Source organism: Cynocephalus volans, chromosome 6 (assembly GCF_027409185.1).
Source record: "Cynocephalus volans isolate mCynVol1 chromosome 6, mCynVol1.pri, whole genome shotgun sequence".
Taxonomy (NCBI): domain Eukaryota; kingdom Metazoa; phylum Chordata; class Mammalia; order Dermoptera; family Cynocephalidae; genus Cynocephalus; species Cynocephalus volans.
This window is the reverse complement of record NC_084465.1, coordinates 140,532,507-140,558,503: the sequence shown is the minus strand read 5'-3', so window position 1 is coordinate 140,558,503 and position 25,997 is coordinate 140,532,507. Positions and strand designations below refer to the sequence as shown.

Sequence of the window (25,997 nt, the reverse complement as noted above, 5' to 3'; positions counted from 1 at the left end):
ATGTATAATATATAAAGAACTGTTAAACCAATTAGAAAAGAGGCAAGTTGGGGCAGGCTTTAAAAAAAAAAAGAAAAGAGGCAACTCATGAACAGACAGAAGACATACAAATATCAAATAAGCACCTGATTCAGATCCCCAAACCAGCCAGCCATCCCCCCCAAAAAAATAATTAATTAATTAAGCGCCTGAAAAAAATGGTCAACATCATTAGCCATTAAATAAATACAAATTAAAATCACAATGAGGTATCACTACATACTTATAAAAATTTCTAAATGAAAAAAACAGTGACAATGCCACAGGCTGGCAAGGATACTGAGAAACTGGATCACTCACAGATTGCTAGTAGAAGTGTAAAATGGTACAATCACTCAGGCAATTTCTTAAAAAAAACTAAATGTACAGCCACCACACAATTCAGAAGTTGTACTAGACATAATCCTAGAGAAATGAAGACTTATGTTCACACAAAAACCTGTATACATGAATGTTTATAAAGAGCTTTATTCATAATAGCCTAAAGCTGAAAATAATTGATATCTTTCAGCAGATGAATGCTTAAACAAACTGCAGTACAACCATAACAAAGAATACTAAGCAACAACCTGGATGAATCTACATAGAATTATGCTGATAGCAAAAAAACAAATCCCAGAAAGTTATATGTTCTATGATCCCATTTATATAATATCCCTGAAATAGCAAAATTATCAAATGAAAAATCTATTAGTGGTCATAACTAAGCCTAGGGGCAGGAGGAAAACAGGTGTGGCTATAAAAGGGCAACATGAGGGGAGAGGATTCTGGGAAGACTGGCAAAGTAGGAAGCACCAGGCATCTGTCTCCCCACCTAAGACAACAACTGCATTGGCAGAATCTACCTGACTGTAATTATTCTGGAACTGTGGAGTCTATCAAAGGCTTGCAACTTCCAGGGAAAGACTTGGACAGTAAGTAAATTTCCATCCATTTCAGCTCTTAGCACATCAGCAGATACCCATCCCCCATGCCCAGGGCCCAGCAGGCAGCTATACACACTCCTGGAGCAATATGCACACAGCTTTCAGGAGTGAGGGTGGGCAAAAATGACCCTCCATATTACCAAGGATCTACGCTCTGATTGATGCTTCTTCTTTTTTTTTTTTAAAAAAGATGACCGGTAAGGGGATCTTAACCCTTGATTTGGTGTTGTCAGCACCACGCTCACCCAGTGAGCAAACCAGCCATCCCTATATGGGATCCGAACCCGTGGCCTTGGTGTTATCAGCACCGCACTCTCCCGAATGAGCCACAGGCCAGCCTCTGATTGATGATTCTGATGACAGAGGTGCAGACAAGGAGGCAAACAGCCATTGTTGTTATACCTGCCACCATTCTGCAAGCCCCTCCCCACCCAGCTGAAGAGACTTCCAGGAGATTTAAAAGGCCCCTTTTTCCCCTCTTCATTTTTCTTGTGTCCCCCTCTTGGGAGCCTGATATTAAACACTAGGCATTCAAAAACAACTGCATATACAGTGAATATTAATTAGAAAGTGACTCCCTATGCCTAGGGAAAGGTGCAGGCTCAGAAAAGACCTGAGAAGACATTAAGTTTATACCAGAGGGTGATCCTTGGCACAGAGACAACCTAAAACAATCTAAAAAACAAAAACAATAACCAACAGCAAATTCTGGAGAAGGGGAAAAATCTGATTTCCAGAGATCCCACATCATTAAAGTCAAATGTCCAGTTTTTATAAGAAAAATCACAAGGCATACAAAGAACCAGGAAAGTATGGCCCATTCAAAGGAAAAAATAATAATAAATTAACAGAACCTGTCCCTGAAAAGGACATGAGGGCAGATCTACTAGACAATGACTTTAAAACAACTGTCTTAAAGATGCTCAAAGATCAGGGCTCAATTCCTATGTCAGCCAGCCACCAAAAAAAAGATGCTCAAAGAACTGAAGATGTGGACAAAGAAAATAATATATGACCAAATGAAAACATCAATAAAGAAAGAGAAAACATAAAAAGAAACCAGAAAAAAAAAATTCTGAAGCTGAAAAGTACAAAAACTGAAATGATAAGCTCACTAGAGGGATTCAAAGGCAGACTTGAGCAGGCAAAAGAAAAAATCAGCAAACCTGAAGACAGGAAATGGAAATGATCATGTCTGAGGAACAGAAATAAAAAACGACTGAAGAAAATGAATAGAGCCTAAGGGAACCTGTGAGATACCATCAAATGGGCCAATGACTGCATTGTGGGAATTTGATAATAAGAGGAGAGAAAAGGAAAGAGAGCATATTTGAAGAAATAATTGCTGAAAATTTTACAAATTTGATGAAAGACATAAAAATCCAAGAAGCTAAATGAAGTCCAAGTAAGAAGAACTCAAGGAGACCCACACCAAGACACATTATAACCAAACTTTCAAAAGAAAAAGAATATTGAGAGCAGCAAGAAAGAAGCAACTCATCACATGCAAGGGATCCTCAGCAAGATTTCCATCAAACTTCTCATCAGAAACTTTGAAGATCAGAAGGCAGCGAGCCAATATACAGACAGATTATGATGGTTAGACCTACTATTTTTCTACTTTACAATGGGTTTATTGGGACGTAGCCCTCAAGTCAAGGAACATCTGGACTTACGATGGTTCAACTTACAATTTTTTGACTTTATGTTAGGTTTATTGTGGTATTAAATACATTTTCAACTTACAGTATTTTCAACATACAATATGTTTATCAGGATGTAAGCTCATCATTAAGTCAGGGAGCACCCATATTCAAAATGCAAAAAGAAAAAACTGTCAACCAAGAACCCTATATCCAGCAAAACTGTCCTTCAAAATTGAGGGAGAAATTAAGACATTCCCAAATAAAAGCTTAAGGAGTTTGTTACCACTAGACCTGCTCTGCAAGTAATACTCAAGGGAATCTTGCAGGGTGAAATGGAAAGACTCTAGGTAGTATGAAGAAATAATGGTCTCAATAAAGAGGCAGTGCACTGGGGTGAGAGGACAAGCCCCTGGTCCCAGAAAAGGATGAATGTGTTCTACACATAAAGGAGGCATCATACAAAGCTACCAGATTCACAATATGCCACATAACTGAGACATTCACCCTAAGAATTTTCTAATAGAGATCACATACTTACCCATACTAATGTTTCTGTAGATGGTAACAGAATACCTGAAACTGGGTAATTTATAAAGAAATGAAATTTATTTCTTACAGTTTTGGAGGCTGAGAAGTTCATGGTCCAGGGGGTCCATCTGGTCAGGGCCTTCTTCTGGGTGGGAACTTTCTACAGGATCTCATGGCAACACGGGGTATTACATGAAAAGAATATCACAAGAATACCAACATTCATGAATTAATGGGTTAATGGTTTAATAGGTTATCTCGGAGCAGACTAGGGGCTTTATAAGGAGAGGAAGAAAACATGTGGAAGCGCTCACTCTTGCTCATCCTTCATCATGTGATACCCTCCATTGCCACAGAACACTGCAGGAAGTCTCACACCAAGAAGGCCCTCACCAGATGGGCCCCTTCAACCTCAGACTTCCCAGCCTCCAAAATTATAAGAAATAAATTTCATTTTCTTATAAATAACTCAGTTTTAGGTATTCTGTTATAAGCAACAAAAAACTGAGTAATACAGGAATATGCAAGAATTAAAGGAGTAAAGAAAGAAACAAAAGTAATATTTAAAGTAATAATGGCTGACAATTGGCCAAAATTAATGACAAACAGCAAAACACGGATCCAGGAATCTCAGAGAACACCAAGAAGGATAAACACCAAAAAATGTACACAGAGGCATATCATATTTAAACTGCAAAAAAACCAAAGAGAAGATCTTGAAGGAAGTCAGAGAAAAACACCTCACCTACAGGAGAACAAGGATAAGAATTACTTTGGACTTCTCATCAGAAACCATGCAAACAAGAGAGGTGGAATGAATATTTAAAGTGTTGAAAGAAAAAAACCACCAACCTAAAATCCTGTATCCAGTGAAACTATCCTCAAAAGTGAGAGAAATAAAGACCTTCTCAGACAACATGATAAAAACTATGTGTGGAAAAACCCAAAGCTAACATCACTCTCAATCATAACAGATTGAAACCTTTTCCCCTAAGATTAGGAACAAGACAAAGATGGCTACCTTCACCACTTCTATTCAACTTAATACTGGAAGTTCTAGCCAGAGGAATTAGGCAAATAAAAAAACTACAAGGCATCCAAATTTGAAAAAAAGAAGTAAAATGCTCTGTGTTCCCAGGTGACATCTTGTACGTAGAAAACCCTACAAGAATCTGCCAAAAAAAAGAAAAAAAAAATGTTTAGAGCTAATGATAAATGAATTCAGCAAAGTTACAGAATATAAATGCAACATGCAAAAATCAGTTCTACTTCTCTATACCTGTCATGAACAACCCAAAAAGAAAATTAAAAATAATTCCATCACAAAAGAGTTAAAGGACTAAAGTAGACATTTCTCCAAAGAACACACAAAATAACCAACAACCAAATGAAAAGATGATCAGTATCACTAATAGTTAAGGAAAACGCAACTCAAAACCACAGTGAGAGATATCACTTTATACCATTAGCATGGCTACTGTCAAAAAACAGAAAATAACAAAAGTTGGAAAGGACATTGAAAAAACTGACCCATGTGTGCTGATGATAGTAATGTAAGATGGTGCAGTCACTACAGAAAACATTTTGGCGGTACCTCAAAAAGCTGAACATAAAATTACCATATGATCCAGCAATTTCACTGTTTACACCCCCCCAAAAAAAATGAAAAAAGAGACTCAAACAGATACTAGTATACCAGTGTTCATAGCAGTATTATTCACAAAAAAAGGTGGAAACAACCAAGTTTCCATCATCAGATGAATAAACAAAATGTGGTATATACGTACAATGGAACACTATTTTCAGCTATAAAGAGGAATGAAATTCTGACACATGCCACAACGTGGATGAACCTTGAAAACATTATGCCAGTTAAAATAAGCTAGATATTGGGCCGGGCCGTGGCTCACTCGGGTGAGTGCGGTGCTGATAACACTAAGGCCACGGGTTCGGATCCCATATAGGGATGGCCGGTTAGCTCACTGGGTGAGCGTGGTGCTGACAACACCAAGTCAAGGGTTAAGATCCCCTTACCAGTCATCTTTAAAAAAAAAAAAAAAAAGCTAGATACTAAAGAACAAATATTGTATGATTCCATTTACATGAGGTATCTAAAATAAGTAAATTCATAGAGATACAAAATAGAAATTACCAGGGGCTGGGGAGAGGGTGGAATGAGGAGTTACTGCTTAAAGGGAACAAAGTTTCTGTTTGGGATGATTAAAATGTTCTGAAGGGCTGGCCAGTTAGCTCAGTGGATTAGAGCTCAGTACATACACCAAGGTCCACAGTCAATCCCTGTACCAGCCAGTGGCAAAAAAAAAAAAAAAAAAAAAAAAGGTTCTGGAAATAGATACTGGTGATGATTATACGACACTGTGAACATAGTATTTAATGCCACTGAACTGTATACTAAAAAATGGTTAAAACAGTAAATTTTACATTATGTATTTTACCACAATAAATAAAGAATACTTAACTAGAGAGATTACCATGTTCATGGATTAAAAAATTCAAAACTGTAAAGAGTTCATTCTTCCCAAATTGGTTTACAGAATCAATGCAAAGGCAAACAAAACACTAATATGATTCTTGGGGGGAGTATGATTCTAAATGTTTATCAAATGCAAAGAGCTAAGAATAGGCAATAGGCAAGATATTTAAAAAAAAAAAAAAGACAAGATGGAAGGACTAATCCTATCTGATACCTCATATCCAGACTTACTATAATGCTACAGTAAAAGTTTAAAAGTGATAATGACACAAAGACAAGACAAGTAAATCAAAAGAACAAAGTCCAGAAACAAATCCATGTATACATAAACAGCTTATTTATGACATAGTGCTACTGTAGAACTGAGAAGAATGGTGTTAAAACAAGTAGATGTCTATATTTAAAGGGGGGGGGGGGGCCTGGCCAGTTAACACAGTTCATTAGAACATGGGGCTGATAACATCAACCAAGGTCAAGGGTTCAGATATCCACACCAGCCAGCCACCAAAAAAAAAGATATACACATGCACACTCCTCTATTTCACTCTATCCACAAAAGCAAACCCAGGTAGATTATAGTTAGAAAAAGGTTTCTTTAACAACCCACAAAAAGCAGTACCCAACAAGAAAAAAAAACTGAAAAATGTGACTACATTTAAATTTTCTTGCACCAAAATAAATTTGTGCTAACCTGTTATAACATTTCTGAACAGGATCTAGATTGAGACACTGGGAAGAGTAAGACATCATTTTGAAAAGCACCCTCATCAGAACAACATGAATTCTGCTAAAATTGAAGCAAGAACAAACATCAAACTTATGATGAAGTTTGGATGGAAGAATGGTGAAATCACTGAGGCTCTAAGAAAAATTTACAGGGACAATGTCCCAAAGAAATCAGTAGTTTACAAATGGATAACTCATTTTAAAAAGGAGCAAGAGGAAGTCTGGTTAGCTCAGTTGATTAGAGCATGGTGCTGACAACAGCAAAGTCCAGGGTTTGATCCCTGTACCAGCCAGCAAAAAAAAAAAAGAAGAGATGAGATGATGTTCCCCTGCAGCAGCAGAACATCCACATCAATTTGCGAGGAAAAGATTAATCTTGTTGTGCCCCCACTGAAGAGGACTGACAATTAATAACAGAAACAATAGACAACATCATAGACATCTCAATTGATTCAGATTCATAATTCTGACTTAAAATTAAAGTTGAGCAAACTTTCTGCTTGATGGGTGCAAAAATGTTGCACCCAGATCAGCTGCAGACTGAAATTTCAATGGAAATTCTCAACAAGTGGGATCAAGATCCTGAAGCATTTCTTCAAAGAACTGTAACACAAGACAACACATGGCTTTACCAGTACAACCATATAAACAAAGCACAAACAAAGCCATGGCTACCAAGAGGCAGAAGTGGTCCAGTCAAAGCAGAAGCAGACCAGTCAAGTGCAAAGGCCACAACAACAGTTTTCTGGGATGCTCAAGGCGTTTGCTTGCTGACTTTCTGGTGGGCCAAAGAACAATAACATTTGCTTATTATGAGAAGGTTTGAGAAATTTTGCCAAAACTTTAGCAGAAAAACACCCAGGAAAGCTTCACCAGAGTCCTTCTCCACCACAATAATGCTCCTGCTCATTTTTCTCATCAAACAAGGGCAATTTTGTGAGGGTTTTGATGGGAAATCAGTAGGCATCCACCTTACATGCCTGACTTCCTTTTGTTTCCTAATCTTAAAAAATCTTTCAAGGGTACCCACTTTTCTTCAGGTAATAAAGACTGCATTGACATGGTTAAATTCCAAGGACACTCAGTTCTTTAGGGGTGGACTAAATTGATGATATCATTGCTTACAAAAGTGTCTTGACTTCAATGGAGCTTATATTGAGAAATAAAGTTCACATTTTTTATTTTTATCTTTTAATTCCATTTTTCCACGAAATTTTTGAAGTCTCCTCACATATGGATGCCTTTGATAACATCCTGGATTATGGATTTTTTTCTTTCTACTTATTTTCCTTCCCACAATTATCCAAAAATCAGTATGCCTGCACTACTACAGAAATCAGAACAAATTGTTTTCAAGATAGGAGACAAAACCAGTAGTAGTTTTTGATAATGATGTAGTCTTAAAAGTAATCTTACAGGGTTATCTGTCTGCTGATAGCTATATACAGGATGGACTAGAGAAGGTGAGAATAGGAGGGGAAAGAAAAGGCTAGATGGGGAGAAAAGAATTTACATCATGACAGGGCAGTTGTAATTTCTACCTGGTTCTAGAGCAATATCACCATAAATTTCTGACCTTCCTGTATAACTACAGGACTAGGTTTTTTTTTTTTTTTTTTTTTTGTCTTTTTCGTGACCGGTACTCAGCCAGGGAGCGAACCGGCCATTCCTATATAGGATCCGAACCTGCGGCGGAAGCGTCGGTGCGCTCCCAGCGCTGCACTCTCCCGAGTGCGCCACGGGCTCGGCCCTGGACTAGGTATTTTTTGTTAAGGACTAGGTATTTTTTTTGTTGTTATTGTGTATGTGTTTTTTATGCAGCCATACTCTGTGCAGAAATTAAATGCATACATTTGAAAAACAATACTTTTGGTGAAAATACTGTGGAGCAGGAAAAAAACATTCCCTGCACCAGCAGTTAAGAAACACTCTAGGAAACTGGGAAATGACTGATATTTTTAAGGATAGAAGTGGCAATCATACTTGCTTTGTAGAAGATAATCTTGAAGCAGAGAGAGGCTTTACTGAAAAGGAGAGTAGTAAAAAGAAGACAAGGGAGTAAGTATGTGTAATATGCTACCTTTTTGTAGAAGAAAGGAAGAAAAACTACAGTCTGTATATGTATAAGCTTGTAAATACATAAAGGAGGGGCTGACTAGTTAGCTCACTTGTGTAACAGTAAGGTAAAGGATTCAGATCCCCTTACAGGCCAGCCGCCCAAAAAGTAAATAAATAAATACATAAAGATACTAGGAAAATGAATAAAAAACTAATAACAATGGGAAGCTGGGAAGCAAAACTGGGCAAATAAGAGAATTAGGAGGTAGAATTTTCATTGTATATCTTTTTAGGTTTTTTGAACCATATCAATACATCACCTTATAAAAAACTTAAATAATTTTAGTTATTGCAATAATCTGGACCAAAAAATTAGGACTTGGAATATGACAGTGACTATACGGGTAGAGACATTTAAGATACTTAGGCTATATAAGTGGAGATATCCAGAAGGCAATTGGAAATATGGATCTAAAGGCGAGAAAAAATTATTCACGTGATACTGATCCCCCGAGGCATCCATAAGCATGCATAAGTTCACCTAGGGTGAGGTAATCAAATAAACAGGTCAGAAAAGCAACCATATAACTTAAATTTTAAAGTGAGAAAGGAATCCAAAAGGCAATATTGGAAGACATAAAAGAAAGGAGCATTACAGAAGTCATGAGAAGAAAGAGTTGCAGAAAAGATGGCCTGATGGGTTTTAAATGCTGAAATGGATCAAGTAGAATCAAAACAGGAAAAAAATTTTTTGGATTTGACCATTTGAACTTAACAGCAAAATTAATAAAGTGGTGAACTTAAGTGCCAATTTTAATAGTTTTAAAGGTGAATGAATAGGAGTTTATATTTTATGCAGTTATACCTAAATTTTTCAGAAAAGGATTTGAGGCAGCCTGTAATAAAGGACCTATATTACAACAATAAAAAATAGAAAAACAAACATTAAAAGCCAGTATGATGAACATCTACTGTTCATCTGCTTCATAAGTATCCCACTTCTTTTGCAAACAGCACCCACCCCCCTGCATTAGGGAAACTGCTCTTACCCCTGACTCCAACTATGAAGTTCTAGTGGGGGCTGCCATTCACAGTACCCTCCCCACTCCAGCCACAGTGATGGTGGTTACATGATCCAAGACAGGCCAATCAGAGTCCTTCCCAGGATTCTTCAAGAGAGCCCCTTCTTCTGGTAGAAGGGGGTGGGAAGATGAGAGCCAAGAGCTGCCAGCAGTCATGGTTCCAGCCTCATGAAGTAGAGAGTCTGTAGCGTGAGAGAATGAAATCAACATGCAGAGAAACAGATAAGAGATGAAGTCCTAAACCCAGGAAGGAGGAAGAAGAAACACATATGAATAATGAGATCAATATAGCTGATGTAACTAAAGACCAGATTTGGCTCTGGGCTGCCTGGTAGCCAGGTCAAAAAGAAAAATAGAATGTATTTCATAGATCTATCAAAAAGGAGGAAATAACCAGACCCTCAAGGGAATTAATTTTTCTGATGCTAAAATATTAAAAGAACTTCTTATACAAGGACACTTATGTAAAGGTAACTAAAAGACAAAATGGACAATGTCCATGATGAGCAAATGCAGATTTCATATGCTACTGCTTATAATGTTATATCTCAATCATTAAGCACAATTAAGAGACTAGTAGGCAATTGAAGAAGTGGAGATATCAACTACGGTTTTATTCATCCAGGAAGTTTGCCAGTGAAGGGAGAGAGACAAAAGGGTGAAAATGTAAAGGGAAGTATTTTCTATGGGAAGATTCAAAAATGTTTGTGAGATGAGTGGGAAAATTCAAGTTAGAAGGACAGACTGAAGATAGAAGATATCAATAGTAACTGACAAAGCAAAACCCTTGCCTTTGTTTTGGAAGAAATGGGAAAAGACCACATCAGAAGCTCAAGAAGTTAATTCCACTTAAAAACTACTTCCTCTCCTTCCTGAAAAACCAAATGACAATAGTGAGATAAAAGGGCATAAAGCCACAAGTACAAAAAAAGAACATAAGAGAAGACAATAGATATAAAATTTTGGAAGCTAGAAAGAAGACAAGTAGTAAATGACTTAACAGACCAGAAAAAGTTGCAGTAAGACAAACTCAAAAGCAATGCTTCTTATACCACATTGTACCAGAAACTGGAGGAATTTTAGGTCCCAGGTACCAGGAGATGGGGGAATGCACATGTACAGTGACAGTCTACGTATCTGTGAAAGGGGTTTTTTCAGGTGAGGCAAAACCAGGAGAGATTGAATATAAGCAATCAATATAAAAGCAATCAATCTCCTGTGCTACACACTACCAGATAACTGTGTCACATCTAACCCTAGAAAACTGCAGAGGTTAATTTTCTGGAGAGGATAAACCAGAGGAAATCTAGACTCGGGACACTAGGAACAGCTGAGGAAAGGGGTATTAAGTGAAAATCTAATTCTAAATATTCAAATTCCTACATCTGCCTGTCTTAAAGAATATTGGTAAACAGGTTTGTCAATCCCAAACACATGACTGGAGGATTCATCTCTGAATATGCTGACAACCTAGCTAGATCATCTATAATGAAGTCAATCAGACAACAATCCCTGCCCACACACACAGAAGTTCCAATCAACTCATTAGGAACTAGTCTTACATTTGAATTGACAGCCAAGAGTCACCAGATATTTAAGCAAATTCTCTAACAAGAAAAACAGGCCAAAGCAAACGGTACAAAAAAAAAGAGTCCCAGGAGCAGAAGAAAACTTCAGAAAACTGGAACAAAACAAAAACCTCTGATTAATACCATGAGAGAGTTAAGAAAAGATATTGCATCCAAGAAATATGAACAGAGGTTAAAAAATAAGGACCACCCAGAGAGCATACAAGAGCCCTTGGAAATTAAAAAAGTATAATAGAATTTAGAAATTTAAGTAAAGGGTTATCGGAAGATAAAGTGAGGAATCATCTCAGAAAGGAGAACAAAAAAACACAAAATATAAAAAATCAGAGGATCAGTTCAAAAGGTCTAATATACAAGTAAAAAAAAAAAAATACAGAAAAAGTGAACAATGAAAACATAATTGAGGAAAGGGCTGGCTGGTTGGCTCAGATGGTTAGAGCACAGCCTTGTAACACCAAGGTCACGGGTTCAGATCCCGATAGCAACCAGCCACCAAAAAAAAAAAAGAAAGAAAAGAAAAGAAAACATAACTGAGGAAATTATCAAAGAAATCATTCAAAAACATTTTCCCTGATCTAAACTCATGTTCCCTAACATGAGTTACCAGTTGAAAGGGCCACTGTGTGCCTAGCACAATAAGTGGGAAAAAAGCACACCATCATGAAAAATATCAGAAATAACCTGGATGAAGTACTAAGAGAGAATAATCACATACAAAGGATTAGAAATCAGAACTACATTGAACTTCTGAACATTAATAGTGAAAGCTAAAAGGTAGTAGAGAAATGGCTGCAAAATTCTAAAGGAAAGTGATTTCCAACCGAGAAATCTATATTCATCTAAACTATCAATCAAGATGGTAAAACTACCAAATTTTATCAAATATGCAACGCCTTAAAAATTTTCTGTCATGTGCCTTTTCCTATGAAGCTACTAGACGATGTGCCCACCAAAACAATAAAGCATTAAATATGAAAAAACAGAAGAGTGAGTGGCTAGGAAAACAAGGAACCCAACATAAGCAAGAAGAAAATCTGAAGATAATGGTGAAAGAAAGTTCCAGGCCAATACCTATAAAATAGGCCTAAAGAGCAACCAGCCCAGATGGGAGCAGGTAGATGATACCCAGAAGCTGGTCTCCCAGTTTAAAAAGGAAAGGAGGGGCCGGCCTGTGGCTCACTCGGGAGTGTGGTGCTGGCAACACCAAGTCTAGGGTTAAGATCCTCTTACCGGTCATCTTTGGAGGAGGGAGGTGAGGAAGGTAAGGGAAAGGTGGAAGAGAAGAAAGGGGAGGGAGAAAAAAGATAGGAGGAGGAGAAGAGAAAAAGAGAGGAAAAGAAAGGAAGAGGCAGAGGAGGAAGAAGAGTAGAAGAGTAGGGGGAAAGAGAAAGGAGGAGGGAGGAAAGTGGAAAGGAGGAAGAGGAGAGGAAAAGAAGAAGGAGATGAACGGACCAAAGAGAGGGAAAGGAGAGGAAAGGGAGAGCAGAAGAAGAGGAAAAAGAAAGAAGAATATAAAGAGAAGGAAAGGAAAACTGAATCTATAGCTACCTGTCAGGTTAACCACACGGCAGATTACATGGGGAAGCAACTAGAGGGTATACTAAGATTTAGCCTTAGATTAAAAAAAACACAAGGAAAATGAAAATACAAGATAATTATTAATCCCAAAAGAAAAAGAAAAAAGAATTAACACAAGAAAGCAATCACAGTGTACTTCTGGCTCATAAATGAACAATATTTAAATAGTCATAATAATATAAATATTACTGTTTAACACTACCAGCTTAGCCAAAACTTGTGATACACTGGAAGGCAACATTTAGTACCAATATATCAGGCTGGCTGGTTAGCTCAACTGGTAAAGCACAGTGTTACAACACCAAAGGTCAACAGTTCAGATTCCCAGAGGCCAGCCACCAAAAAATATTTAAAAATTTTTTAAAAAGTAAAACTGATATATCAACGACAGCTGCTTATACCTTCCTTTTCAAAATATAGAAGTAAATACCAAAAGGAAAAGCCCAGAGTCAACAGGGGTAGCCTCTGGGATTTGAATGAGATGAAGGTTCAGGGGTCATGCAGCAAGATACTGTTGTGTATTTGTGTGTGAGATAAGTTTTTAGTACTACTTGACTTTGACTATGTGCATTTATCACTTTGATAAACATAAAAATTAAATCTAAACACAAAAATGGAATAAACAGATACCATGTGCTGAGTAATGTATCAATGTACCTCTATGTTTTTATTTCTGTTACTAGTTATGTAGGCAGGTTAGAAAAGAATACAAACAAGTATTAAGCACCGACTTCACATCTGTCCTTATGCTAGGCTTTTCTCCCATTAAAGGGAAAAAGAATTCAAGAAGAGAGCAAAGAAAGCTATTTGTTATTTTGTCTATGGTGGCAAGCACCAAATCTGTTAACTTTGGAAAACAACCTCTTTTAAAGCTATAAGGACTTACGATACTGTGCTGAATTTAAAAACAAATATTGGATGATATGAATCAGTAGAGAAAAAATGTTAGCAAATGTTTAACTTTGAAGGCATCCATTTCAAGTGAACAAGCTAAAAACGCTGTACATAAATAAGAAGAAAAAAGTTATATACACTATTTTTTTAAAGTACAAACTGAGACACTCTACCCTGGCTTCTTGCATTTAGAAATCAAAGATAAAATAAATTTGAAAACAATTTTTAATTATGTGGAAAAAGGTAAATCTCCAAGTAGCAGAAGAAAAAAAAAAAAAAAAAAAAACCTTTAAAGCTAAAAGAATGAACATTAGTTGAAGCTGAAGCAGTCAATATATACCTTAGAGGGTGGGGCTGGCTATGACACCAGCATATATTCCAGATGTGCAGAAAACCACTAATTGGGTTCTCTGCATAAGAACAGGGGCTGATAAGGACCATCACTGGTGCCTGGAACACTAAGACTAACAAAGTTGTATAAAAGTGAGATGCCTGCTCTGGGCAAGAGTAGAAAATTCAAGCCTATGCTGAGAGAGGGTACAGGGCCCAAAATCCATTACCTAAAGGGTGCAAGAATTCAAGCCAAGGAACATACTTAAAAACTGGTCTGAGCAATGAATTAGGCAAACTATGACACTCTGCTGGTTACCAACCCCAAACCCATCTACCCCTTACTAACAGAACTCTGATTTTACTCAGTTCATCAATGTGCCCAACTTTAAGACCACATTTTGCAGGCTCTCTAATAATTAAGAGTCAGTAAAAGTAAGCATAAATTGTTGAGTGAATTCCAGGAGAATCTGTTTAAGAGTACAGGTTAGCTGGCAAGGGAACCACATTTGCACCTAACCGTGGAACTTCTTTATGCAGTCACAATAACTGCAGCTCCAGCTGCCATGCTATGACCATTTCAGGACAACCCTGAAATGTGTTAACCCATGTGCTAACGATGATACAGCAGGAAGACAGAAAAGGCTTAATCCCTATTGACTTCACAGAGCTGTCATAAAAGCTTTAAAATACCTTTCTGAATTCCTTTTCAGTAAAAGAATAACCTCCTAATTTGTAGAAGCCTTATAGTCTGGTCTTTGTTACTAGGAGCCAAACATAATTCTTGATAAGAGAGCAAAAGTAAAAATTCCCCCCAGCGATGTCATCACAGCCCATGGTAGAGGAACAGGAATTGCAAGGAAGACAACTCCTGAAAATTAGCTTGCAGGTAGAAATTACAAAACATATGAAGAAGACATCTGCCACCAGTTAACAAACAAAACAAACAAAATAATTCCAAAATCTCTGAGAAGCTTTAAAATAAATATGGTTTAAATGTTCAAATAATGAAAGAAATATAATCCTTAAGGCAAGACACCACAAAAAAAGAGGAAACCTGAAAAAACAAAAACAAACACAAATCTAGATATGGTTTACTGTGAAAATAAAAATTCACTCATTGAATTAATAATAAGCATAATCCATAATACCGAAATAAGACAGAAAATATAAAAAACAAATTAAAACACAGGAACAGAATGAAAATCCTAAGCATACAAGAGTACTTCAAAAATTCATGAAAGGGCCGGCCCGTGGCTCACTCGGGAGAGTGCAGTGCTGATAACACCAAGGCCCTGGGTTCGGATCCCATATACGGATGGCCGGTTCGCTCACTGGCTGAGTGTGGTGCTGACAACACCAAGTCAAGGGTTAAGATCCCCTTACCGGTCATCTTTTAAAAAAAAAAAAAAAAATTTCATGGAAAAATGGAATTAAAAGATAATACGAATCCTTCCATGAACTTTTTGAAGTCTCCTCATACACCTAAGTAACAGTTCTAAGAGAAGAAATTTAATGGGAAGGTGACAATATTTGAAGAGAGACAGCAAAAAATATTCCAAAATGGAAGAAGGGCAGTTCTCAGAATGAAATAGCAGGCCAAATATCATACAGTATGAACAGTCTGCCAGCAGATTGCCTGTTAGCACAAATAGATACCAGAAGACAAACTAGAATAAAGTATTCTATAAGAAAACAGCTATCATCCTCGAATTCAAACTAGCATAAGATAGAGCAAAATAATGAAATTCTTAGACTTAACATAACTCATATAGCTTCCTTACTTACAAACTACTAGCCTCAGACCCTGAAAAACACACACACCAAAAACCTTCAAAAACAAGGAAACTCATAAAGCAACAAAGAAAATTAAAAAGCTGGGTTGAGCAAAAACATCAGTAATGTTAAGTTGAAATTAGAAATGACTAAAAATAAGGTGGAATTAGGTTAAGGGTTCAGATTCCCATACCAGCCAGCCACTAAAAAATAAATAAAAAATAAGGTGGAATTAATATAAACATTGAAAACACATATTTTGCAAGGGAAAGAGTACTGAAAGAATACAAGGTATCTTAAGGTCCTTGGTTTTGTTCACAAGGAGTACAGATATTAATTTTAGACTCATAGAAAAACAAAGTATGCACATTAAAATTTGAAAGGCAATCACTAAAAGAAACAGAGCACATAACCTCAAAATCAGAAGATTAAAAAAAAAGGAATAGAGAAAACTCAATCACTCCAACTAAAGGAAAAAAAGAGAAGAGAAAAAAGCATGGTAAATAGATAACTCAAAATAAAAGTTTATTAAGAAGCCCAAATATATCAGCCATTACTATAAATATAAATGAAATCTGCCTATTAATATAGACTCTCACACACTGTATTAAAAAAAAAAAACCAACCAAGCATCATATATTTACAAGAATGTTCACTGCAGCACTATTTGTGACTGAAAAATAAGAAACCTAAATGACAATCAATAAGGGAATTAAATAAATTGTGATACATTCTGTGACAGAATACTAAAAATCAGATAAAAACAATGAACTAAGGTTGACCAGTTAGCTCAGTTGGTTAGAGCATGGTGCTATAACAACAAGGTCAAGGGTTTGGATCCCCATACCAAAAAAAATGAACTATATCATTATGCACTGATGTAGCTAAACCACAAGTTGCAGAACAACATACATGTAGTATGATATCATTCCTGTAAAACAATACAATACTATATGGTGTTAATGGATATAATATGTAGTATAAGTATTAAAATACTGGGCTAGCTTGTTAGCTCAGATGGCTAGAGCAAGGTGTTATAACACCAAGGTCAAGGGTTCAGATCCCCATACAGGCCAGCTGCAAAAAATCAAAACAATAATTGTTGACTGAGACTGGGGAGAGTATAAAAAGTACTTTGACTCAATTTTTTAATTTATTATTCCTTTTAAGGAGAAGAGAAGATTTGAAACAAATATGAAGAACTGACATTTTTTCGTAGATATTTATGGTCCAGAACTATTTATAATAATTACATGTATATTAATACAATTTTAATTAGTAGACTTAAATATATAATTAAGTATATAATTCAAATGATTTTACAGATATACACCAATTTACATATATCTTCATTAAGCAAAAATAAACTACTATGGCTGACTGGCTAGCTCAGTTGGTTAGAGCTTGATGTTCAAGGTACAGGGTTCAAATCTTGTTACTGGCCAGCCACCAAAAATAAAATAAAATGAAATAATAAAATAGTGCAATCCTAGATCAATCCCTAAAACTTTGGTTTTAATTCTATCCAGCAGTTCCTCCCTGACAAAGTAAGAAGTCAGGAAGAACTTCAATAAAAAGAGGCAGAGTGATCAGGGAAAAGTCCCAGCTCACCTCCTATAGGAAAGGAATAGTCCCTCATTGAGACCTAATGCAAACTCTTAATGGGCTTTTGGCCATTTTGTTTTCTGCACAATCCACTCAACATGTTTTCAAAGTGCTCTATTTAAAATCTAAAATATCCTCTCTCTCATTAAAATTATATAAGTAGATAAAATTTCTAATAAATCACTTCAGCCTGTAGTAATTCAGAACAAATATACATTAAATACAAAAATAGTCATCAGTGTTTTAACTTCTAACTACCACTATAGTGGTTAGTATATGTATAAGTCCAATAAAAAAAAAACAGCAGACAGGGTAACCAGTTAGCTCAGTTGGTTAGAGCCTTGTAACACTAAGGTTAGAGGTTCAGATCCCCATACCAGCCAGCCACCAAAAAAAAATAAATAGCAATAACACATATTCACTTGAGGTAAATAAAGCAATTAGAGTGCTTTTTCTGAACAATGAATGCCTGTCTATGAAGACTTCCCCCCAAAACCAACGAAATTTTCCCTCAACCCCATGTAACTACTTTCATTTTCCTCTTTCCTTATACTTTCAACATACAATCTAATCCTACAACCTCTACTCTCTTCAACCAATGCCTTATTACAAGGGTTCTGCCCAAACCAGGTAACTACAATTGCTGTCTCAAGAACTTTTCTTGGTCCTTCAGCATCTCTGGCAGCACCATTACTATCAACTATTCTCTCCTGAAAACCCAGTTATTTATGTTTCTACCATACTCTTCAGGTTCTCCGTTCCTGAAAGTTCGTTACCCATCCTTGATAACTTGCTCTGTAACTCTCCCAAATGAGGATATTCACCATAGTTCTATCTTCACTTTTCTTTTCTCTAGCAAAAAAATGTCATTTGGTTCCCAGTCTTCCTCTATGCAGCTCCAACTCTAACTGACTCCATAACTTTGTATTAAATGTCCAATAAAAAAATCTTAGCGGCATCAGAACCAACACGCCCAAAGCAGGGCTTTCTTTTTTTCCCTTCGTCTGCTCTCCTTCCTCTATTACTGTAACTCTATTATTAATGGTATCACTGTTCCAGAGTGATTAGCCTTAATATCTCAGAATCACCTCTGGGTATTTCCTTTCCTATATCTAATACCCATTTCTGTCATTTTATACTTCAAAATGCTCCTCTCCTTTCTACTCCCACATCTTTATAGTAATAGTATCCTGAGACTTTTGAGTTCCTAACCTCCCCTCTCAAACCCATTCCATATACTACCACCTACTTTTCTGAAAATACTGCTTTATTTTTCTGGATCTTTACTGTTCAGTATCTGTCAAGGTACTACCAGCTCACAATTCCCCCTTCCCTGAGAGGTAAGCTTTCCCCTATCAACTGAGATCTCCCTGTGTCTGGGCAACTGGACTCTTGTCTGGCCATGACTGACTGATCCAGAGCTAGGCAACTCATCCAAGCCAAACCAGAGATATTTTCCAAAAGAAGCATGAGATTCAGACTGAGATTTAGTCTCTTGAGACAGAAAATAGAAACTATCAGGAGCTGAGATATGGTCATCTTTCACCACAGGAGAAAACATTTAACATGGTGGTTGAGAGTTTAATCATAGCCCAGACTCCAATTAGATATGTAATTCTCTTAAAACTATGGTGTCCTTAGCTACAGAATGGAGTAGAATACCTACCTCATATATTTGACAGAATGATTAAATGAAATAATTGGTATAAAACATTTGGCACAGTATCTGGCACATAGTAAACATGCAAAAAGTTAGCTATTGATGTTTGAGTAAGTAGCAGAGAAAGTCTGAAGAAAGAAAAAGACTGAAGCAGGGACGCAAACAAAAGCAGAAATAAGATTAAGACTAATTAAACTTCCTTTTTGGGTCATAGACACATTTCCATGTTAGGGTTCTTGGCTCTTGTATCCTTATAATAAAATGTCCTTTTTTGCTTGTATAATCTTGGAATGAGATTCTAAAGGACCCCACCTTATGACTGTGCACTACAGAAATTCAGAGGCGCTTGTGCCTCTTTTTTAAAACCTTTAATGCCTCCACATGCCACCAAATAAAGTTGAAATAAAACGTGTCCCCCAATATACCTTTTAAAATAACTACTTTATTCATCTTGACCCCTTGACCATGTTCCTACAGAAGATAAAGGAATAAAAAAAGGCAAGTGGCATTTGAGGCAAATGATACTGGCCTTCTACCAATCCCTACTCATCTCTTTACCCTCCCTCTCCTGCTACCCACCATCATCCTATTTTCTTTTCTTTTCAGGCCTTGAGTCTACTGTGATATACACCTGGAACAGCCTCACCTCACTGTCAGTGTCTACTAATAAATTAAAGGACAGATACCTTTGCTTGGTGACCTATCAAACCCAAACCATAACATGCTACAAGGAGAAAAAAGTCAAAGAGTAGACCTATACGTACTTCATCAGGTCCTAAAATTTTTACAATTGATTTCATCCTCCATTTGCTAAGTCTCATTATCCTAATGCTAGAATAGCTGTAATTCTGCTACGGTGCATTCTCACATGCAATCACGACATATCAACAGAACAATAAAAATATTGCTCTGAGACTCACAATCCTATACAGGCGAATTGGCCTATTTTTTACTGATCAAAAATTGCCCAGGTAAAAATAAGTTTCTGCTTTTGTTATACAACTAGCTAGAGAACTTAAAATGTTTGTTTTCCACCTTCTAGTCAACACGAAAAGAAGAAACTATCATATCGCAAATCGAATACTTTTAAATGACTAATGAAGATTAGTCATTTCTTCCTGATATTTCCAGAAGTTCAACTGGAAAAATTTGGGAGCACAAAGAATAAACATACCTCCCTCATTCTTACAGGAGGTTTACAAAAGCGTTCACAAAGAAGGTAGCCAACCAAGTAAAAAAGGAAGATTTTTATGTTGCTTTGCCAAATAGACTGAACATCTGAAAATAGTGAGTGTTTAAAGTTTACCTATACATGTGCAGATTGAATAAAAAGGATATGATAGTAGCTAAAATTCTTGTCTGTTTTTTTCATTAAACAAAACCTTGCAAAATTATCAATATAACTTCCCTACATTTCTACTGACATTATATTCCAACTATTATTAGTCAATGTAATCTTCAAACCACTCAGACTTTCTTGATTCTGAAGTCACAGTCAATAGCCCAAATATGACAACATTTTCGTGTTTTCAAAGTATCCATCAACATATACTTATTTGGTTCAATTTGCTTTTCAGATTTTAAAAAATCTATTTAAAAATCCAAGTCAATATTTGGCCCAAATTCTCTCTTTAGTTATAATATTTGAACATGAGTGTAGTATCCTAAGCTACTCAATGACATATTTAATGCTTTTGATAAACAGTCCTTACCACTCTGGCTGCTCTCTCCTGAGATTCACATTTCCTGCAAAACCAAGGTCCAGTGGGTACCTGAACAATGCCATAGCAAGCTGTTGGAAAATAAAATGTTTTGAAATGTTAAGATTATGGAAGATCAAATACCTTTTTCAAAGCCCTATGAAACTAACTACCCCTCAGTTAAGATCCTGTTACTGGCCAGCCCCCCCCCCCCAAAAAACCTAAAAAAACTAAAACTACCTCTCAAACTATTCAAGTAAACTACCCTTCACAGAGCATTAAAACATCTGATGTCTTGTTTACCCTACATAGCCTATTTAATTAAAAATTAAAATTGTATAACATTTTAATAAAAATTTCAAAATGCAACTCTTTTGTGTTACTTCAACTGAATAAGTCTAAATGTTATAAATTTTAATTACTTTTCTATTATAAGAATAACATGTAAAATTTAACAAATTAGAAAAAGGTTTTGCACAGAATAATTTAAAAATTCATTAATTCATTCCTATACCCTATAGTTTAAATAATAAGAATTTTAGATAAGTCTAATGAAAACAGTTCCAATCACCTTGCAAAATAAGTAACAGAATACAGAAAATGAAATGTAATGTTAAAGTGAAATGTTCCCATTTATATGAAATGTCCAGAATAGGCAAACCCATAAACAGAAAGTAGATTGATTAGCAGTTGCCTAGAGACGGGATAAAGTTAGAGAGAAAGAGGGAGTGACTGCTAAAGGGTCCAAGGTTTCCTGTTAGGGTGATGAAAAGGATCTGAAATTGACTGTGGAAATAGCTATACAACTCTGTGCATATACTAAAAACCACTGAGTTGTACACTTTCAATGGGTGAACTGTATGGTATATGAATTATGACTCATTAAAACTACTATATGAAAATGCGGGTTTACTTCTAAGGCAGGACAGTTAGCTCAGTTGGTTAGAACACAGTGCTATAACACTAGGGTCAAGGGTTATCTCCATACCCACCAGCCGCAAAAGAAAAAAAAAGGAAAACATGTTTATTTCTAAATACATAATGTGAATACTCCAACAAGTAATCTGAGTATATATCACATATCTAATTCACAGCATCATGTTTAAAAATTGATTTTGGGGGCTGGCCCGTGGCTCACTCGGGAGAGTGTGGTGCTGATAACACCAAGGCCACAGGTTCAGATCCCTATATAGGGATGTCCGGTTAGCTCACTTGGGAGAGCGTGGTGCTGACAACACCAAGTCAAGGGTTAAGATTCCCTTACCAGTCATCTTTAAAAAAACTTATTTTTAAAAAATGACTTTTGGCTGGTTAGTTCACTTGTTACAATGTGGTGCTGTAACACCAAGGGTTTGGATCCCCATACCAGCCAGCTGCCCAAATAAACAAATAAAAGTTGGTTTTTAGTATTAGTGTTTAATTAGCTCAAAATTGAGAAATTTCGAACTATCTAAAAACACTAATATCCAATTGATATTCTCACATGAGCTTGCTGATTGGAAACATGAAAATATCTGGAATATTGGGATGCACTTAAAGAATATTAAAGTTAGTAGAACTTCTTAAAACTCCAAAAACTAAACTTATAATCCCTTTTAAACATTTGTAAATGTGTCAGAGTAAAAATGTTCTATCAGCCAAGAAATACAGCATCAGCGTCCAAAACATAGCATCAGTGTACAAAAACATATTTTTATTTGGAAGTACTTCTAGAAAAGAAACCTTAAGATTTAAATAAACATTTCCTAAATTGGGAGATAGAGACTACTTATCAAAATTTGATAATTTATCATTCAATTCATTAGAAATATCTTCACAAATGCCAACAAACACTGCAATAAAAATATTATATACCAGTTATATATTAGTCCTAAATCAGCATTTAGTTTTGACACACATTGATTTCATGCCATAAAAAATGAAGATGTGCAACTTTGCTCTTCTTTAAAAGAAACTGGTAATAACAGCATTCTCAGGTTAAGTAAATTCACTATCTCAGAATCATCACCACTGCATCTAAGTCTCCCTTTCCAGTTGTGATATTCCACTCTTTAAAGAATGCACATTATGTTGAGATTTTCCTTCCTCTTCTTTAAAGTGTCCCTTCCAATACACTACTAAACATATGCCATCATTCAACGTCAGATTCAGAAACAGGAAGGGCAGCAGGATGGTGAATAAACAGGGAACCACCAAAAAATCATCTAGATTGTTTAGGCCTTAATTCCTCACCCCATGAAACGAAAAAAGTCAGAAACGTCTGCGGCCTAGTACCCTCGGCTTTTGTGTGTATTCAAAACACTCACCAAATGGAAATACCCAGAAATAAACTAAGAGGCTCCCCCAAATCACTTGGTGGCACCTCCTCTTCTCTCCAGTCACACAGGCTGAGAAGGTGGCCTGATGCAGCCACTAAAGAGCCTTCACCAGACCGGGGCAGCTCAGCCCAGATACTCCCGCATCAGCAGGACTGGCCTTCCGCCGTCTTCTCCGCAGGAAGCTCCCAGTGGGCGGGTAGCAGTAGGGTCTCCGCCAGAAAGCTTGGGGTGCAGCAGAGACCGCCTTCCCTCCCTAATCTAAAGAGGCAAGGCCACCCCGCCCCTCCCCCGCCTCCCCAGCGCAGCGAGTCGCGTTCCCGAGGCCGTCTCCAACCCACAGGAAGTCTCCAGACACACTGCGGCAGACAGGAGCAGGCAGGGGAGGGGGAGGGGGTTCCACGCTCCCAAACCCACGGCCACGGCGACCCCAAGGAGGGGCGCACGCTCCCCCTGCCCCGCCCCCACCCGGGGGGAAGGGAGGGCGCCACCCTTCACAACCGCCGCCTCCCAAAGTCTCCAGCCCCTGGCCCCGGGCGCAGGCGGCAGCCGCCAAATGACACTTGAGAGAGTGAGAGCAGAATCACATGACAGCCCAGGCCACACGCACTTTCTCCCACATGCACAGCCCACACCCCCTCGCCCCGCGGAGGACCCTCCGAGTCCCTCCAGCGGCCGCGGCGGGGGCGGGGGGAGGGGCGCAGCACTGGCAGTTGATGCCAAGGTGGGGGAAGCGGTGACGGTTGGGAGCAGGCCGGTTCGGCCCGGCGGGCGGTTGGGTGTTTACCTTGATGCACCGCGACGCTGCAGCCGTGCCCGTCGCAATAAACCAGCGGGTTCTCGGCCCAGCCTCTCTCGTCTGAGCAAACGCAACAGCCTCCAATCATCTCCTTCATACTATGGGAGACCTCGTCCTCCAGTGACACGGGCCGGTCGCTAGAGACCATCTAAGAGGGAGTTGGGGGGACCATTAAAAAACACATGCAAGCCAATCAGTGTTTCCCCCGCACAGCCCCCCGCGCCCCGCTCCCTCCCCGGCGCCCCCGGCGCCCCCGGCCCCCGCCCGCCACTCGGCCGCTCGCTCGCTCACTCGGGCTTTGCCGCTCAGTCACTCACGTTCCGCACAGGAGTCAGGAGCCATGTCCTTGCTGACTCCCCCCACCTCCCCTCCTCCGCCTCCTCCGCCTCCGCCTCCTCGTCGTCTTCTCTCCCCACCTCCACCCGGCCGCTAACGCGGGCGCCGGGAGAGGGGACACATAATCAAGTAGGCCTCCGCACAGGCGCACTGGGGGGGCTCCCGCTGGGCCCGGGGCAGCGAGGGAGGGGAAAGGGGCTACGCTTCCTCCTCCGAGCGTCACTCGGCGTGCGCGCCCGCCCTGCGGCCGGCGTGCGGGAGGAGGCTTGGGAGAGGCGAGGCGTGCTTGCGTGCTCGCCGCCGCGCCCGGCCGGCTTCCCTGGCTTCCCTCCGGGGCCCCTTCCCTTCCCCCGCGGCGCTCGCCGTCGTCGAGGTGTGCTGGAGGTGGGGGCGCGGGGGGCCGGCGGCGCGCTGAGGCCAGAACGAGCCAACGGGAGGGCCCGGGGGCGCGCACTCGGGGGCGGGGACATTGGGGCCGCGGCGGGCGCGCGGACTGTGTGTGCAAGTCGGGAAGAGGCCTTGGGGGCAGCGAGGGGAGGTGGACGATCGCAGCCGGGAGTTGGGGGGGGCAGTTTTATCAGAGTAGTTGGAGGGGTCTCCCCGGGTGCATCTCCCTGCCCTGGGAACCTACCTGACGGCCTTTTTCTCAAGAACTGGCTGGTGGGTAACAAGGGTTGGGCGAGTATGCCAGCTTCCATGAAGGGTGTAATGAAGCATGGCTTCCTGCAGTTAGCCGCGCTAACTTCACAGTACTGCCTCAGCTTCTCCACCCATTAAATTCACATCCTGGACTCTTCCCAAAGTTCACCCAATGAAGTGCTACCAAATCTGCCGCACTCTTACGCACTGCATTGGCCACAGTGACAAGTGAAAGTGCATCACAGACTGAAGGTCAAAAGCCTGTATTAGGGTTATATTCGGAGAGGGAACACCAAGGCTACCCTGAGCTTGCTCTGTAGGGATACAAATGGTTATTTATCAGGAATTAACAATATAATGTGATGATCTGGAAAATGTAGTTACAGGACACTAAAGGATGAAGGAGCACAAGCTCTCCTAGTCAGTCACCAAAAGATAATTAACACCATCAGACAGTGGAGTCCAGTTTTGGTTGAGTATTCCTCTGATCTGGCTCTTTTCTCCAAATTTACACTTGGAAATGTGAGGTCATTTAAGCGGCAGAAAGATGGAAGCTCTCTCCTCACATACAGATAGAAAATGGATTAGGCCTATCTGAATAGATTAATTAGGTGGATACTGAGCAATTTTGAGTTGTAAAATCTTCCATTGTTGTCCTATCCCTTATATGTCCATGTAAGCCCAATATTGATTTTAAGCAAAAAGTGTCTAATTATAAAAGTTTAGCCTGAAACGGGAACTATGGATAGATTGTTTAAATGACCAGCGATTATGGATAGATTGTTAAAATGCTTACAAGGCGAATTCATGGCTTTTGGTTAATAACTTGCAGGTCCAAAATGGTGGTTTATCAGAAATTAGCAGTATGTGATGATCTGGAAAATGCACTCACACGGTGCTAAAGGATGGAGGAACACAAGTTTTCCTAGTCAGTTGCCAAAAGATAATATAATGGTTTAAGCTTTAAAAGCATTACAAATGTTCTCATAAAGGAAAAAAATGAGAGCGTGGCTGCTTTTCCTATTTCATATTAACTGCTAGAAATCTATTTAAGAATGATGGTAGATATAATACAATGTAAGTATATATCGGGAAATAGATTCAAACGTTTTAAAAGCTAAATGAGATACCTACAGTAATGGAAATCTAAAGTATAAGATAGGGAGAAAATGTACACGAAGGACACAAAAATGGCATTTCTCTTTTAACTATATTAGCGCATTTAGAAAAGGTGACTACAAAATTATACACTTATAAAATGTAAATTATTTGGGGGG

At 38.6% G+C, this 25,997-nt stretch overlaps 1 protein-coding gene across 12 annotated transcripts in view; it reads right to left on the bottom strand.

Moving 5' to 3' along the window:
- Positions 1-24,107, bottom strand: part of MLLT10 (MLLT10 histone lysine methyltransferase DOT1L cofactor) — a 223,698-nt gene extending 199,591 nt beyond the window's left edge. For 11 of the 12 annotated variants that reach the window (XR_010023857.1, XR_010023858.1, XR_010023859.1 and 8 more), the window contains exons 1-3: positions 24,037-24,106; positions 23,734-23,893; positions 20,644-20,723 (exon numbers count right to left, since the gene is read on the bottom strand). Coding sequence is in view for 9 of the 12 variants with exons in the window: in XM_063099794.1 (XP_062955864.1) it covers positions 20,644-20,723; positions 23,734-23,893 (240 nt within the window). In the remaining 3 variants the exon portion in view is untranslated. Of the gene's footprint in view, positions 1-20,643; positions 20,724-23,733; positions 23,894-24,036 lie in introns of all 12 variants that reach the window. The other variant, XM_063099795.1, reaches the window with a different exon arrangement.
- Positions 24,108-25,997: the final 1,890 nt, after the last annotated feature.